We start from the raw sequence: 18,320 nt of genomic DNA on the forward strand, positions 1-18,320 counted from the left end.
CTCCAAAGCTCACAAAAATGAGATTATGCTCCATGGAGCTGGCTAGTTCTTCATATAAACAGAATCATCCTTGCAGTGTGGCAAATAATACTTTTGCTCTTTTAATGGAACAAGGGGTTTGGAAAAAGCCTTTTAAAATCCTCATCTAACTTCCAATAACACTATAGGATGTTTGGGTAAAACGACCTCCAAAGAGGCAAATGAAAGGCTTTGTCCATAAATCTGTAGCATTAAACCTGACATGAGGAAGAAAGCAAAGATATCATGATGGAAAAGTTCTCATCTTTTTCAACATATGGCATACATATATTTTTTTGCTTTGCATTAACATGTCCTTGAATTAAAAACAATGAAATAATATGCACAGATACTTGTGAAAACTACAATGCATTTGTGTGTGTGTGTGTGTGTCTGAAACCCCTTGCTATGTCTTGCGGCATGCAACTATGTGTGTTTGAGTGAACTGCAGTTCAACCCTGACTCCCCCTCTCCAGCAAGCTTCAGACATGGAGCTCAGATTTCCATTAGGAAGCTCAGAGAGAAACACAACACATCACAACACAACACAACTCTAGATCTGGCCACTTTTCGAGAAGCATGCAACCAACCCACAGCTGGAAATGCATACAAACTTAACCTGTATCTGCGCTTGTGCTCCAATCCGTTCTGAGCTCTTCTCAAATCTAATAAAGGCCTGTAATGAGTGCTTCTCTGGTTGGGAGGAGGCTTGTGTTCCCTTTAAATCTGTTCGGATAGGGAGAGTGAATTCCACTCGCCTGACGCACGCACACCAGTTCAATCACCATGAGCTGACTGAGAGGCCCAGAATCTTCGCACAGAGCCCAAGGACTTCAATCCAGTTTGATCACATTTACCACTGAGTAGATGCGTATATCATTAAAAAATAACTTCCTACCCTGAGGACCAACCTGAAAAATTTCCTTAATCCACAACAGATCGAAATTAACCGACTAATAAAAATCAGCTAAAATCCAGCTTCTCGGGTTATAAAAACGGCTAAACAAGTATAGCGATTAGTCTTACGTTACAAGTATAGAGCAGAAAAGTGTTAAACTGGGAGTTTTTTCTAAATGAAGTGTAAACTGTAATTGGTTACTTGATTCTCAGTGGTACTGTGTATGTAATAGTACGTGTCAGAAAATAAACAGATTTATCACAGCCGTCTGTAACAAGCAGTCAGAAGATGGCAAAATTGACCATGCTCTCTGTGGGGTGTGGCATACTCTTTCTGTATCCTGTCAATCAAAGCAACATTATACAGAATGTGTTCCAAATATAGCCCAAATATGCATAGGAGGCACACTAAATGTTGGCAGAAAGTTTGGCCATCCTGTGAGGAAACATGTTAGTGTTGTCACTCAAATTAACACAAATTTGCGTAAATGTTTGCGTCAAATTCTGTTTATATTCTGGGAGAAAGAACCGAAAGAAATTGTTCAGAAATATCTCAAGCAAGAATGAACAAAATTAATAACTGTAAAAGTGAGGCTGATTATGAACTGGAGCGATGTAGCTGAGATTGAGGAAGCCACGCCCACTTCTTCTAGTTTAAAATCAAATGCAGATATTCAGAACTCGAAACAGATACAAACAAAGAGTGTCATTGCGTTAGCATACAAACATACGTTCAGATTGCAAACCAGCACCATAAGTTTTATCTGCTAACGCTAAAAGAGACAGTCCTTTTTTTGGCGTCTCTACCACTTCACTATCTCGTTTATCAAGATTCGGAAACAAACGGTTTTTGAGGATCCAGGCTCGTTGTTTAAGAGTGTCCTTTTACAGTTACATATTGCTTAAAGATGTAGCTAGTACGGAGGTAATGATTGCTTCCAGCACTGAGCTAACCGCATCTGATAAAATCACACAGCTCTGGTATTACGTTTCAATGCGCTCTTGAAAGAAGCCTGGCAGAGAATAGGCAAATAAGAGTGAATAAACACACAACACAGACAAACAAGAACCTGTCATGTCTCAAAACACACACACACCAAATGCTGTGTATCTGCTGATTATTCTGCTCTAACGTGGATACTTTTAATATTAAGTACTGAAGGCTGCTATGATCATTTGTAACTCTCTCGCTAGTATATTAGCGATTTATAGGGTTGAAACTGCTCCTTTAATGGAGATACACTGTGTGAAATGTGGAGAGAAAAAAAACAGACCACACAAACACACCAGCAGGAAAGAAAATGCTAGTAGCCAAATCATCTGGATCTGGATTTCAACCCTAGGACAAAAAGAAAATCCTCATGACACTTCAGGACATTTCTCATACACATGATAAACAAAGTGCCATCAAAATAGTAGCACTTAATTTTTAAAAAATAAATATTAAAGTAATTAGTTTAATTTAGTTTACTGTGCATGAAAACTGAAAAGAAGTAAAACAAATCAAAACAAATCCCAAAAAACGATCAAACAAATAAATAAAAAATAATGATTAAAATATGAAATTAAGTAATTAATAAATATTTAGTAAATTTCTTGCGCTTCAACCACACTGCTAAAGTCTGTTTTTTGTTGTTGTTTTTTTTTTTTGAAAATTGAACATTCAAAAGTCTCTGTACTGTATGCCAGGGGCTCGTGTGGGGTGTAAAACTCTCCCAATGCATCAGAATCACTTTCACAACATCCTCAGAAGGTTATCTCTAAGGAAATTGTGGGAAAGGTCTCAAACTTAGAACAATGCTATCTTCAAACGCTTAAAGCTAAACTGTCCCACGCTCTGAGAGGCACAACTGCCTAATGGTTTCAAGTTTCATTTCACATTTGTTGCTTGAGCTACATAATAATTTACCACAAAAAATTAATGTGGGAACTTGTGGCACAATAATGACACAGTTATACCAGCAGAACAAACCCTTGTCTTGCTGTTTGTCTTCTTCTGGTTTGTTAAACTGTATTACACCATGATGATGCTGGTATCCATAATCTGATTGGTCAGAAGGAAGGTGTTGGTTAATACGGTTCTTAATATGGTACCGTTTCTATAGCAACAACATGCACAGGAACTCGATATGATGCGTTCTATAAGGAAATGGTTATTTAAGGAAGGAGTCTCCAGTGTCAGCTGTTTGTAACAGGTCTTCCTTAACCTGGTTCTTTATTTTTTTTGTCATCTATGGAAAAAACAAAGGAAAAAAAGAGGGTGGTGAATTGAGGGAAGGACGTTTTTAAAGCTGCTGTAAAGTAAGTGAAAGCAAGAACACGGGCATTCCACAACGTTATACACTACTCCAAACCAAAAATAGCTAAATTAATGTGGTTTTAAAGAAGACGTGAGGTAACAGTACCTCTGTTTATTCACACTAACCTGTCCTGTCGAGGATTATTTACTTCTAACTATTGTATAACTATACAAACTATTGTATTGTATAACCAAAAATGTCTCCCCACAGTAGCGGGATTCTTCATACTGAGTAACGCCAGATGAGTCATCCCCAAATCGAACAAGCACTCTGGATTTTTCAGCAGCAGCAGATGCACTTTAAACCTCTTTCTCTCTCTCTCTTTGTATTAATAAACAGAAGGTTTCCCCAGTCTGTCTTCGCACACACAAGCTCCACATTTTCCATGTTGTTTGTTTTCCTCATTGCACTAAGCTGCGTCCATTTTATTTACAACTCGTCAAGATATCAGATGTCATCTGTCTGAACAGGAAGAGGTGGCTTCCAGGCGATTGAAAGCATGAACAAGTGTTTCTCATTTTACACTCATTGGCACCAGAGCTGTTTGGGTAGCAGTGCTGGTGCTTAAAAAGCAACATTTCTCTCTGCAGAGACTGAGGGATTGGACGGGAGTTTTTCTTGATTGAAGGCAGGAGTGGAGTGGAGCAGAAACAGATTGGTACTGACCAGCACGAACGCGCTGCAATAGCCAAACACGGCTGGCTGTCGGGTATAAATTCCCGTCTCCTGGAGGGATTTCTGTAAGCATGGGTTGCCAGGTTTTAGAAAAGTATCTACAAATTTCTTTGCTCTTTGAATAAGAAGCAAGTTGTGATGAACAGGCATTTCTGGTCACCTACAACGTACATTATCCACTCCATATAATCCCTTGTTTCTTCTCTCAATCAGCAATATATCAAGAATTTATTCATTTTATTTCTTTATATTCAATAATATTTTTCTCCCAAAATTAGTTTTTATTTAGAAGATATAAAACTCTACCATACAATTGTAATGCCTGCTCAATGTAAATCTTGCTTTACATTTTTCAGTACAGTTTGAGGTTTTTTAATCATAAACGTAACTTTAACTGAAGTTAGTAGGTCAGTTAAAGGGTTAGGGTCATCTATAAGCTATCCATTTTGCTCTAAACCAATAACAAAATTCACATTTAGTAGATCTATGCATTCAAAATTTGCATCCGTTCTGTACCACCAATGTGGATCAGCTATTTTGATGACATCATTCTGCACTTCAGCATCTCTGTAGTCCAATAAAATGCTGTCTAGACTCTGAAGTGTCTATAAAGTCATCAATTCACCTTGCTGTAGTAGCCGTCATTGAGCGAGAGAGTTGTTAGCTGTTAGACATCAGACTCGTGTCCATAGTACAAGTACGGCTTATCCCAGCTTGCAAGGTAAACGAAAAACTATTGGCTATTTAAAAGGGTAGAGGGGCCACTCGAAATGCCCAGAATTTGATTTCCTGTTTTCAGTGAAAATTACATCACACATCAAATAACGCTGTATGTCTCAAGGCACTTCACTGGGACTTTAACGTCAGAAGAATGAAAAAAGTGAGAAATAAACTGTATTTATTAAGCTACTATAGCATAGTCGTAAATATTCTTGTAGACATTCATTAACAATTGTACGAAAAGAATAATTTGTGTGAACTTGTGAAGTCACTCAACATTTCATATTTCACCAATATTCATGCATGTTATTCCTTCCTAAAGCAGATATGTTGCCTTTTTTTTCAACACCTTTCAACATTCAACACCATTAACTAGGAATATCTGCGCATGCATCTTGAAAAACAATGAAATATCTAATGTTACCGCCTAATCTTTTTTTTTTTTTTTTTTAAAAATCAATAAAAAATTTTTGAGAATCTGGATCAGTTATCTGAGTGGCCTGGATTTCAGCCGCTTGTCTGCTCGTCACTCGAATTTTAATTCTCTTTGTGTTTCTTCACACAGATGCACGAGCAGCAAGCTACAATCCGGTAAAGTCACATGAGGAGAAACAGATGCTTTATACGTGTGTTTCATGAGGCAGCGGAGTTGAAGTATTTGCCCCTCTGGCAGGTTGTGAATCCCACCAGGTCCATGAACTTGGAATATGTAAGTGCTGTGTGTGTGTGTGTGTGTGTGTGTGTACTTGGACTGAGATGTGAGCTGTACATGAAACCTATGACCTTGAATCTGGAAAGCTCAGCATAACTAGGATTACTAGCTGAGCTAATCATTACTTATTGGGACAGTTGATTGTGTAATGTACTGAGTCATTAAGTAGGGCTCTTACACAGCGACACAGTTTTTACGGATTTTTTGCCTCATCGTAGTCACGCTACTTTTCCTCGACCAAGCTCTTTCGTCCTTCTAGTGGGGAGATGTATTTATGCTCATATTTACATATATATCCATTACATTAAAGGAAAGGAGGTCAATTGGTGTTTAGGTTATTGGTGTTTCAAATCATATGACCTACTGTGGGTCAACTTTGACCTCAAATCATACAGTAAGTGCTTATAAAAGAGGGCAATTTGTATGCCAATGACCGTCCTGAAGCTCCGCCCATTTCTGAGATTTATCCCGAGCTAAACAATCCTCTTACAGAATTACTTACAGAATATGATGTGTATGAAAATTGAGAATTTTGTTATATATTGAAACATATGCAAAGGGTTGTTTGTACTAAACCTTAACAAATATCAAATAAATCTCTCCATTTTAATATCACGTTGCTTGTTTTCTGTTCTGTATCGTACTACCAGTTGATGGTATGTATTGTTTTTATTGAATGATACCTTGAAACAATGATTATTTTTAGACTATGATGATGAGTTCAATCCAATTTTTAAATCATGCTCCATTTTAGCTGATTCACTTGAAATCATCAAACTTCGATGACTGACGCATGATGACTGTGTTATGGTAACATCCCAGTGTATCCGGATCACACAATGCCACAGGACGCAAGATCTCTTCCTTCTCGCTGACGCAAGAAAGCACAGGGACGGGTCGGCGCGTCTTCGTGGCTATAGAGCTAGTCTGCCATTACTGCGGAGAGACTAGGACGGGCCTGCAACCACACACACATAAACACACCGCAGGCTGGCTCGGAGCTGGGCCTCCCTGGAGAACAAACCTTCCACAGTCCTCACACACACACCACTCTCCTCTCTCTCTCTCTCTTTAGCCTCCCAGCGTCGTGTCCACATACTGTCTCAAAGAGGGCAAAATAAAAGTCTCTAATGATGACAAATTGAGTGTGGCAATAACGTGTCTACCATACTGATTGGATTTGAACCTAGAATTCTATAAACTCAAGCCATTTTTGTGATAAGAAATCCAGATTTCCAGAAATCACAACAGCAAACATAAACCTATCCACTGAGTCCCTAAAAAACTTTCTGACCACCGCTCACTTTGTTCTCATCACAAAGCAGCTTGGAAAAAGGCCTTGTTTTTTTTTTTCTTCCAAAAATAGTCAATAAGGCAAAAAAGGAGGGGTGGGTGAGTTGAGGGAGAGAAGGAAAAGCAGGCCAGTGACAGCTAATGAGGACCAGATGCCCTACCTTCACTGGTAGCCACATTCTTCGGAGCTTTGGTCGACGTCTGATCCGTACTTGAACTCAGGTCGGAGGAAATGCTGGAACTGCCCTTCCCTGCAATCAGAGGAACACGTGAGGGCACGGCAAGCTCGGAAAATGGATCTGCACGTGTTAAGTCATCATAATAAATGAGACAAAGAAAGAAAGAGAGAAAGAGAGTGAGAGAAAGAGAGGTTGTGGTTTGGACAAACAGTAGCCTAGAATGTTATCACTTCCCTCAACGACATTTAGTAATAAGTGTTCTGTGTACATTTTCAAAAACTTAGATAATAATCCATATCTTTTTACTAAACTCTTAAAGTCTGACTCAGACTGACTGAAAACTCTGGAAGTGCCACGTGAGCAGGAACTGATTCATCATCCTCAATTGTCATGGTGCTTAAAGTTTCCCGGCTGTGAAACAAAACCTCTAAAGTTTCACCGGTGTTTGTATGGCGTTCGGTGTTACTGATGATTAACTGGCGTTCTCGAGCAGCACGCAGATCAAGAAGTGTTTACAACATTTCCTACAAGTGCAAACACAAGTCGAGCGTTTAATTTTCCCATACAAGGCCGCTCTGGTGCGCTGTTCTGTGTAAACCAGCTTGTTTTTCAAGTAAATAGTTTTGCACTGATATCAATTTGAGGAGGTGGTGTATAGCATGAAGCAGAGTTTCAGCACAACTCCTTTAATATAACGTCTGGTTGTATCACTGTGCTGTTGTTTATTGTCTATTGTCTGAGAAGAATGAGGGCTTCAAGTAAATGGAAGTGAGATTAATTGTCTAAACACATTGTGATGATGGATTCTGGATCATCATCACAGAGTTCATTCCCATTCTTGAGATACAAGCAGAGTTCATGGTCAGGTCCAGATTTGGGTCACAGCACTAAAAGGTTAAGAAAACAGCATAACAGAAGACATTATTAGAAATAGAGCAAAGATCTTATTTGAGCCTTATTTATTCTTATTCGTACTTTATTTTCATGCAATGCTTTTCTGATCAATAGTGCAAAGCGTTTCGATACCAGAACTAAGCTGTTAGTACTTTTGGGGTGAAAAACTTTCAAAGAACTTTTCTTGTCTCCAGAATGTTCCGTTCATAGCTCACGAAACTTTGTTCTCTCTTCAGCGTGGCACATTAGCAGAAGAAAAGCAAAGCGAGTCGTCCATATGGTCGGAGAGGTGAATTGCTTCAGTCTCCACCTGTCATCAGGGAAATCAGCTGGAAGGCTCGCTTTCCTCTTAACGGATTACGGAAGGCAAGCGCGCTTCGGATGCAGCTGCCGTTTCTAAAAGGAAGCTGCAACAGAGAGGACTGATCGGCTGGGGAAAAATCCATGCTATGCGGATAAAGTTCCGAACAAATGCCCGGACGGTTGTGGGTTTAAATAGCAGGACTGTGATTGAGCATGTGACCTAATTTTCTCTTTGAATAAAAGAATAAGATTAATCAAATGATCTGGAAAGTAGAAAATCCACCAAAGATGTCGATGATTTTGTAACGACCTGATGTTTTATGTTTACTTTGACTCTGGTTAATGACATCCTTCATTACTCACAATGCCGTTCTCTACGCTTCATCTCTCCTAAAAGACAGTGATGCAGCAGCGCTTTAGTCCTGTCATCTTTCCAGCTCTCTCACCTCCTCATCTGTGTACTCTGCTCAATCGGATCTGCTTCCAAAACTTTAACGCTAGACACACTCTGTGAATCTCAGGTGTGCAGCATGAATTCTGGGACTTTTAATACAGTATTTGCACCGACGTCTCCGGTATATCTATTCCTGATTATCACATTAGACAGCAACCACAAAATTCTCTCTACAATAATTATAGCTACTAGACCAATTAGCACCAATGTGTTTCATGACGGACTTCTCCTTTAAGGTTATGAATTGAGCTGAACCCTTGAGCTGTATCCTCAATTCCAAATTGCTCAGGATAAAATCTGCCAGATGAATAAAATGAAAAAGTACTCCCACCCATCCTGATGTGTTTAAAACTTAAAACTGCAGCACATCTGCTCGGGCAACGCAAATTATGGAAAGATAGATGAGAATAGAGAAAATTCCAGAGCCATGCTACCATCTCGCTGGAAATTTATTGGAGTGCCAGTTTTAAAGGCAAGCCAACCCTTGAAACGTCCCAAGAATTATGGCGTGCTTGGGCACACCACAAGTCTCTGACTCGGCCAACATCTCATTCAGCGGACGAGAGGTCTCTGGCACCGGCACTGATGATTATGAAACGGTCCGAACACCAGCTCAGCCAAAATGCCAGTCATCAGTACGTTAGTGTTTAATGAGTCAGAGCCTGGCTGTGCTTACTGAACTAAACATGAGCATAGATCAGATTTACACTTCACCTAGTAATGGAGGGCCTGGATTTCCTTAATTTGAGATTTTAACACACCTGTTTTCAGGTAAATCAGTGCTCTACAGGATTCCTTACAGGGTTTTAAGGTTGTTCCTCTTCGGGAGGCTTTAAAAGTTCTAGGTGATCCAGTTGATTTTAAACCAAAGTGATAGCTTTACAAAATAAAAGGTTGGTTAATAACGTTTTTGACATAGAAACGAAGAAGCATAGAAATAAAACCAAGCACTGCATTTAATCAGAAATATCTTCAGGGCATCCTTCTGGTTTGCAATGTGATCCACTGTGTGCGGAAACATTTGAAAAATACTTTCTACACCAATTTTTTTCCTCTAAAAACTGGGTAATGTTGTTGCATCCTGTAAGTTTGCAAGTAGCAACAAATTCAGGGTATTTTTTGATCCATTACAAAAATGTTTAGGATGTGTTAGGATGTGGGACCTGCAAAAAAATCTTTCGAAATCTGTCAAAAATAAGGATTTATCTCTGAAACAATTGATTTCATTTTCATTCATGATTTAATTTTTTTTCCAGTTACATTCAATGAAATCAATGTGTTTGTTTTCGTGTCATGTAATGTTTCTTTCTATTCCTTGGTTCCATGTGAAAAGCTTAAACTTGAAAAGTAAAAACAATCCTAAATAAAGCTAAAGATATAAATAATTGTAAATGTTTTTTCGTTAATCATTAGGATCATTAATCATGTGCACAGCAACTCTGACAGGAATTATTTATGGTGTTATATTGGTGTTATATATAAATTGCACAAGACGTGTCTTTTCTGTGTGTGTGTGAGTGTGTGTGTGTGTGTGAATAAATTGTATTTTACCCTCATATTCTGACTCTATACCAGTGCATTTGGACAAGTGGGTTCCTGTGGGGAAAAAAGCCTGAGTTTTGAGTCAAGCATGTAAACAAGTGAGTCAGTCGTCCTGCTTACCCAGCGCTGCGGGGTCTGTCCTTTAATTTAGAAAGAAATGGGGACATTTGCACATATCAGCAACTAAATGCTGAAGTATGAAATATACGGAGCTTCGTGATGGTGTTAGTCTGAGGTTACAGCTTTTCAAGCAAGCAACAGATTTATTCATCACTCATCTCTCTTCATGTTAAGAGCTGAAACAAAAAATATGTACTGGCTGACTTTAGTTCATTCCTCTGTACCTGCTCCACAGGCTACAAGTTCAGTGACTCCTAGAACATTAAAACCTCCATCCAGGAAATATGGGACCCCAGAAACTAGAGAACCTGAAGGAATCCCACAAAAACACAGGTAGAAGATCATACAGCAACCTGAGGTCAATGTAAAACTCTGGGGCTGAGAGGCATCAATGTTCTCCACTTTAAAACTATGTGAACTCAAATCAAATAAAAAAAATACAAATGACACCAATTGGAGAACCATTCAGTTAAGGGTTCTTATCTTTGAAGAGAACTTCATGCACCATTGCATGTAGAAGATGCACATGAAAGATACCAAAGATGTAATATTGATGCCATGAACAACAAAGTATACAGTTTAGCACCATTTTTTTTGGTTGACCTTGATGTGAACTATTGTCACTGTGCTCATGTTTTCAGAATTTTGATGCACGAGCGTTTTTATATTGAATCCACCTCTATGTGGAACCATGAAGGTTGCACAAGTTTTGCTTTCTGGCGTTGTTGGTTAGAGATGTAGAGAAAACGCAATTTGTGATGCGTTTGAGCATGCATTTCGCTTCAGATCACATGCAAAGTTTCTGATGAGTGAGCGTGATGATGCATGCGTTAAGGACAGGACACGTCGCGTTAAAACCTCAATGCAGAACGCACGCGCGAGAGACTAAGAAAGAATAATAGGAGGCTGACCCGTGCATGGCCGCGGCGCGCGCCTCTGATAAAAAAAAAAAAAGGAGAAGAATAAGAAGAAAAAGTAAAGAACGGAACACCACCGGCGCCGAGGCGCTCGCGCTGCCGCCTCCACCGACGCCACTCACCTTCACTCCCGCTCTGCTTGCCCTGGCTCGCTCCCATCCCGCGGAGCGCACGAGCTTACCGACAGCCCATGCACACCACAAGATGGACCAAAAAAATAGAGATAAAAGGAAATTCCGTGAAGAAGAAATAAACTCCAAACTCCAGAGTTTTCTTCGGCTCGCGCGTTAATAAATCTCCTAACGGGACATAACGGTCCTCCAAACTCGGCGTTTCTTTTGCTTTGTTGCGTTTTTATCCCTAAAACAATCAGGTTTAACACTTATCCTCGCTTGCTATTCATGTTGGAATGAATTCCGTAACTTTTTAACGATCGAATACGCGCGTGCAAAAAAAACACAAGAGAGAAAGAAAGAAAGAAAGAAAGAAAGAAGAACTGTAAATGGAAGATACTTGTTGAACCGGGAGCGCGCACTCGCTCCTGTCTAAACTGAGGCGCGTGCACGAAAGGGAACGCGCATTCGCCCTCAATTGAATATGTACCGCTCTTATCCGCCATATTTGTTATTTTAGCTTTAATAACGTGCTTAGACTCGAGCATAAATGGCGCTGGTGTAAATCTGGGACACATAGTCGTACAATCTTAGACAAAAAGAATATTGAACTGTACCTTTATCTGTGGTACCCTTAATAGGTGGTACCTTTTGGTGTATATTTTACATGTAAACTTTAAAATGTACATTATAGAGATACACATTATAGAGCTGCACATTATAGAGATACACATTATAGAGCTGCACATTATAGGGTTACCCATTATAGAGCTGCACATTGTAGAGCTGCACATCACAAAGCTACACATTGTAGAGCTGCACATTATAGAGCTACACATTGTAGAGCTACACATTATAGAGCTGCACATTATAGAGCCACACATTACAAAGCTACACATTATAGAGCTACACATTACAAAGCTACACATTATAGAGCTGCACATTACAAAGCTACACATTGTAGAGCTACACATTATAGAGCTACACATTGAAGAGCTACCAGAGTGATCCATTTAAAGTGTTCACATTACATTCACCTTTCCAGGACAAAGATACACATTATAGAGCTACACATTATAGAGCTACACATTATAGAGCTATCAGAGTGATTCATTTAAGGTTAAACATTACATGCACCTTTATAGGTAAAAGATACACATTAAAATTTCAGAAGACCCCGGTTAGTACGCTTTCGCTTTGAGATGTGGAAATATGAGTCACAGAAATGTATTATCTACCCAAATAAAATGTCAAATCTGAGTAGAAATGACCAGGAAAAAGGTGTGTGTGTGTGTGTGGTGTGGTGTGTGTGTGTAAATTGGAGAATGTTCTCAATTGGGCCCTCTGCTGGCATGTTGGACTCAGAGCAGCACGGCAGAGCCAAACAAAAACCAATCTCCAGGTCAGTGGAGAGCCAACAAGACCATCATCCACCGCCTCCTTTTACACATGCACATTTTGTTGTTGTAGCTGATGACTTTTTAAAAAAATAATAAATTAATAAAATGTGGAATTCTGATGTTTTACTGTCTACTCATGTCTCTCTAAACAGTTCTACTGTATTTTTTTGATGGAGACTACAAAACAACTCATTTTTTTCAGAGCTTCAGCAGATGGCAAAAAAACAAAGTGTTTCTTGAGATTATTTGGAAAAATGAAAGAAATAATGGAGAAAATACCACACATAAACAGTTGGAATACTTGGCTTGAGTTTGCATTATATTCTGAAATAATATACAATATTTTTTTTTATTATTAGCATAGATAATATGGACTGCATTATTATTGTTATTCTAGGTTCATTGTGAAGTTTCTTGTCACGCTGTTTCATTAAATATTTCTTAAATAATCATTAAATAAGAAATGAATCATTTTAAAAGTAAAGAATAAATATAATAAATATAGCAATATATCAAAATAGATCATGTGGGTGTACAAGTAACAGGCACTAAAGAACTTTGTTTACCAAAACTGCCAGACACAGGAACAGTTTCTTTCCCCAGACAATCACCCTGATTAACAACTCACCATAATTATATTCCCTGCTTCATATCTATAAGTACTGCATTATCAGAACTGTCAGTCATCACATCATCCGTATAGGTTACACACACTACTGCTGCTGTGATATAGTACAAAAAGCATAATATTGTACAATACTGTTATTTGCACTACCATGCATTTCTCACACTTTATGTACATAACTGATCAGTCATATATTCTGTATTCATATTTAATACTCATTCTGTCTATATTGTATCTCATCGTCTGTATTGTCTTGTATAGTCGGTTTTGTCTTGTCTTGTATAGTCGGTTTTGTCTTGTATAGTCTGTTTTGTCTTGTCTTGTATAGTCTGTTTTGTCTTGTATAGTCGGTTTTGTCTTGTCTTGTATAGTCTGTTTTGTCTTGTATAGTCTGTTTTGTCTTGTATAGTCGGTTTTGTCTTGTCTTGTATAGTCTGTTTTGTCTTGTATAGTCTGTTTTGTCTTGTCTTGTATAGTCTGTTTTGTCTTGTATAGTCGGTTTTGTCTTGTATAGTCTGTTTTGTCTTGTCTTGTATAGTCTGTTTTGTCTTGTATAGTCGGTTTTGTCTTGTCTTGTATAGTCTGTTTTGTCTTGTCTTGTATAGTCTGTTTTGTCTTGTATAGTCGGTTTTGTCTTGTCTTGTATAGTCTGTTTTGTCTTGTCTTGTATAGTCTGTTTTGTCTTGTATAGTCTGTTTTGTCTTGTCTTGTATAGTCTGTTTTGTCTTGTCTTGTATAGTCTGTTTTGTCTTGTCTTGTATAGTCTGTTTTGTCTTGTATAGTCGGTTTTGTCTTGCCTTGTATAGTCTGTTTTGTCTTGTATAGTCTGTTTTGTCTTGTATAGTCTGTTTTGTCTTGTCTTGTATAGTCTGTTTTGTCTTGTCTTGTATAGTCTGTTTTGTCTTGTCTTGTATAGTCTGTTTTGTCTTGTCTTGTATAGTCTGTTTTGTCTTGTATAGTCTGTTTCGTCTTGTCTTGTATAGTCTGTTTTGTCTTGTATAGTCGGTTTTGTCTTGTCTTGTCTTGTATAGTCTGTTTTGTCTTGTATAGTTGGATTTGTCTTGTCTTGTATAGTCTGTTTTGTCTTGTCTTGTATAGTCTGTTTCGTCTTGTCTTGTATAGTCGGTTTTGTCTTGTATAGTCTGTTTTGTCTTGTCTTGTATAGTCTGTTTTGTCTTATATAGTCAGTTTTGTCTTGTATAGTCGGTTTTGTCTTGTGTTGTATAGTCTGTTTTGTCTTGTATAGTCTGTTTTGTCTTGTATAGTCTGTTTTGTCTTGTATAGTCTGTTTTGTCTTGTCTTGTATAGTCTGTTTTGTCTTGTCTTGTATAGTCTGTTTTGTCTTGTCTTGTATAGTCTGTTTTGTCTTGTCTTGTCTTGTATAGTCTGTTTTGTCTTGTATAGTTGGATTTGTCTTGTCTTGTATAGTCTGTTTTGTCTTGTATAGTTGGATTTGTCTGGTCTTGTATAGTCTGTTTTGTCTTGTCTTGTATAGTCTGTTTTGTCTTGTCTTGTATAGTCTGTTTCGTCTTGTCTTGTATAGTCGGTTTTGTCTTGTATAGTCTGTTTTGTCTTGTCTTGTATAGTCGGTTTTGTCTTATATAGTCAGTTTTGTCTTGTATAGTCGGTTTTGTCTTGTGTTGTATAGTCTGTTTTGTCTTGTATAGTCTGTTTTGTCTTGTATAGTCTGTTTTGTCTTGTATAGTCTGTTTTGTCTTGTCTTGTATAGTCTGTTTTGTCTTGTCTTGTATAGTCTGTTTTGTCTTGTATAGTCTGTTTTGTCTTGTCTTGTCTTGTATAGTCTGTTTTGTCTTGTATAGTTGGATTTGTCTTGTCTTGTATAGTCTGTTTTGTCTTGTCTTGTATAGTCTGTTTTGTCTTGTCTTGTATAGTCTGTTTTGTCTTGTATAGTCTGTTTTGTCTTGTCTTGTATAGTCTGTTTTGTCTTGTCTTGTATAGTCGGTTTTGTCTTGTATAGTCTGTTTTCTCTTGTCTTGTATAGTCTGTTTTGTCTTGTATAGTCAGTTTTGTCTTGTATAATCGGTTTTGTCTTGTGTTGTATAGTCTGTTTTGTCTTGTATAGTCGGTTTTGTATTGTCTTGTATAGTCGGTTTTGTCTTGTCTTGTCTTGTATAGTCCAAGCTAAATGTATAGTATAGTGTTATTTATGTCTCTACCTTTGAGAGTCACAAACAGCTGGAACCAAATTCCTTGTGTGTGTGTGTGTGTGTGTGTGTGTGTGTGTGTGTGTGTGTAAACACACTTGGCCAAAAAACTTTATTCTTATTCTAAATCTGATGCTGGTTTAAACAGTTGCTGGATCTCTGTTTCACTTTTGATTGCTTTCTTTTAAAATTCTGTTCTGAATGTTTTAGAATGCTGTTCTGTTGTGTTGTAATGTTCTTTCCCAAACACAGGGGGCAGTTTAATAACATAATAAGCACAGTTCTACCGATGACGAAGAAGAAATTGCTTCGACGTAAGAAGAAGTTGACTTGCTAATAGCTACAGAACGGAGACAAATTTGCTCTCTGTAAGTGCTTCATATGGAGACAAATCATTATATTGATTATTCCCTTCGAACTCTAATCGTCTAATGTCTGTCGTTATGACTGGGACTTATTTTAGTTAGCATTAGTTAGTTTTCTTTAGGTAGTTTGCTCACGTGGCTAATTGACGCCTTACTACTTATTTAATTGTTAGCCTGTTAGTTTAATGACGTGTTTTGTAGTTCCTTAATCTGTTGAAATACTAATGCTGATTAGAGTTAAGGGTACAGTGGAAGATTTAACGTGATAATAAGTAAGTCGTGCTGTTATAGGAGGATTAAAATGAGGAGCAGGGATGGATTGTGTATAGAAGAGGAAGCACTCTGTTGTTATTGACGTGTTTTTAAACTATTTAAAGCTCACCATGAAGTGTTTTATACCGCAAAGTGTTTTATTAATGTTTTGGAACGTACAAATTATGTTATAGCAGCCATAAACAGACGGGCCACTTAACCAGTTTCTCATTTTCTCAAAAAATGAGACAAAATTGACCTCTTAGCCTTATAAAAAAAACACAACATAGGTTGTTATATAAAATCATTGCTAGAGTATTTTCATTTAAAAAAAAATCTAATATAAAAAAATATAAAAAATCAGTTCACAAAAAGTTGCGTGAGGATAATCTACAGAATTTTTTGTTTTGTTTACTCTCCTTGCTTTAGGAGTAAAGTCACAGCAATGGCCACCAGCCCATTGCTCCAGGAATGCATCGAAACAGCTGAGGACCTGCTGAAGCGAGTTGATCTACTGTGCAGCCGCCAGGACCAGGAAGTAGAGGGACGCGCCAAACTGTGCAGCAAACTCCGCGCAGAGCTCAAATTCTTGCAGAAGGTGAAAGCCGGGCATGTGGCCATTAAAGAGTCTCACCTGCAGAGCACCAACCTGACTCACCTGAAAGCCGTCGTCGAGTCAGCTGAGAGCCTAGAGAATGTCATCAGCGTTTTGCACGTGTTTGCGTATGAAGGTCTAGATGGGCGGAAGCAGACACTGGTTGTGGATGTGGTGGCGAACCAAGGTCACACGTGGATAAAGGCCATCGGGCGCAAAGCGGAGGCGTTACACAATATATGGCAGGGCCGAGGGCAGTACGGTGACAAAAGCGTGATCAGGCAAGCGGAAGATTACCTGGAGGCCAGTCGCCAACAGCTCATTCAGTACAGCAACCCGCACATCATCTTTGCCTTCTATAATGGCGTCTCTAGTCCGATGGCTGACAGACTCAAAGAGATGGGCATCTCTGTTAAAGGTGACATTGTCGCTGTGAACACGGTGGTTGAATCATATGAGGACGATGATGAGGATGAAGAGGACAGCGACTTCACCCAGGACGAGCAGGACGTTGAGGACAACAATGAAGAGGATGATGAAGAATTGCAACTCATGCATACCCGTGTGGACCGAGACACTATTGTAGCAAGCCTGGCGTTCCCCACTGATGTCAAGGTAGCCGAGTGTCCACGAGTAAACCTCGACATCACCACGCTCATCACATATGTGTCTTCTCTGAGTCACGGGAACTGCCACTTCACCTTCAGGGAGTATGTACTGACCGAGCAGGCCGCTCAGGAGCGTCAGGAGAAGGTGCTTCCCAAGCTCGACGCCTTCATGGAGGGGAAGGAGCTTTTCGCATGCCAGTCGGCTGTGCAGGACTTTCGTACCATCCTCGACACACTCGGTGGCCCTGGCGAAAGAGAACGAGCCGAGAAGCTCCTCACCAGAGTCACTGTAGTCCCCGATCAGCCTTCGGAGCGCACGCAGCGTCTGGTAATTAGCTCCAAGGTCAACCATAGGTCACTTATGATCTTTGGGACTGGTGATGCTCTCCGTGCTGTCACTATGACCGCAAACAGTGGGTTTGTGCGTGCTGCTGCTAACCAAGGCATGCGCTACAGCGTGTTTATCCATCAACCTCGAGCACTGACAGAGGGCAAAGAATGGAGAGCCACTCCCATATGATGGACCTGAAAGTGCAGAGCGAAATCCTAACATGAAATCTGTGGAGCTACAATAGCACTTTAAACAATGCCTGATTTATTCCAAACACTTTCAAGAGGCATTTTCAGTTTTCATTCAGCTGTGCACAAGTTACACAGCTGGGCTGCTAATACAGACAGCATCTGTGCTGCATTTATTATTATTTTTTTATCTCTTGCAGCATGATTTTTTTTCTGAATTCAGTGCCTCAATCTCAGCCTGCAAAGCCTGAAACAAACCAAATGACACTGCTTTGTTGGAAACGTATCATCAAACATAGAACCACAGTTATTATACACTCCGTTTCTGACTGAGAAAAATAATGAAACGTTATTTGTTTTGCAATCTGTATGTATAGATGTGCATCATAGAAATCACACATTTTTGTTTTGCACTAAATTCAAATAAACAGCCATAAAAATGTCTTGGCCTTTGTTTATCAATGAAGTAAATATTCATGAGGAGCAAGTATGGAAGTTTGTCACAAACCAACAGTCATCTCATTACCTCTTTGTTATCATGCTAGAATATTGGGAATATTTGTACACTGAAATACTTGAGGGAAGGTTCAGGTATTGTGTAATGTCTTTAAACACAAATAAAGCGGTAAATATGATTATGAAAATTGTGGAGAA

The 18,320-nt window shown here is 38.9% G+C and overlaps 2 protein-coding genes across 2 annotated transcripts in view; one reads left to right on the top strand and one right to left on the bottom strand.

The window, feature by feature from the left end:
• The window catches only part of fbxl7 (F-box and leucine-rich repeat protein 7), a 36,752-nt gene extending 25,180 nt beyond the window's left edge, over nt 1–11,572 (bottom strand). Inside the window, exons 1-2 of the mRNA XM_060873831.1 lie at nt 11,147–11,572; nt 6,777–6,866 (exon numbers count right to left, since the gene is read on the bottom strand). Coding sequence (XP_060729814.1) covers nt 6,777–6,866; nt 11,147–11,183 — 127 coding nt within the window. The 5' untranslated portion in view covers nt 11,184–11,572. The remainder of the gene's footprint in view (nt 1–6,776; nt 6,867–11,146) is intronic.
• A 4,026-nt stretch (nt 11,573–15,598) lies between these two features.
• c1h7orf25 (chromosome 1 C7orf25 homolog) lies at nt 15,599–18,108 on the top strand. Its single transcript, XM_060873844.1, has 2 exons — nt 15,599–15,695; nt 16,374–18,108. Exon 2 carries the CDS (start codon nt 16,390–16,392, stop codon nt 17,665–17,667), a length of 1,278 nt encoding a protein of 425 aa, XP_060729827.1. The 5' UTR covers nt 15,599–15,695; nt 16,374–16,389; the 3' UTR covers nt 17,668–18,108.
• Nucleotides 18,109–18,320: the final 212 nt, after the last annotated feature.

Source organism: Tachysurus vachellii, chromosome 1 (assembly GCF_030014155.1).
Source record: "Tachysurus vachellii isolate PV-2020 chromosome 1, HZAU_Pvac_v1, whole genome shotgun sequence".
NCBI lineage: Eukaryota > Metazoa > Chordata > Actinopteri > Siluriformes > Bagridae > Tachysurus > Tachysurus vachellii.

Coding starts and splice junctions, on each gene's coding strand:
- c1h7orf25 (XM_060873844.1), top strand. CDS start 16,390: ATGGCCACCAGCCCATTGCTCCAGGAATGCATCGAAACAGCTGAGGAC.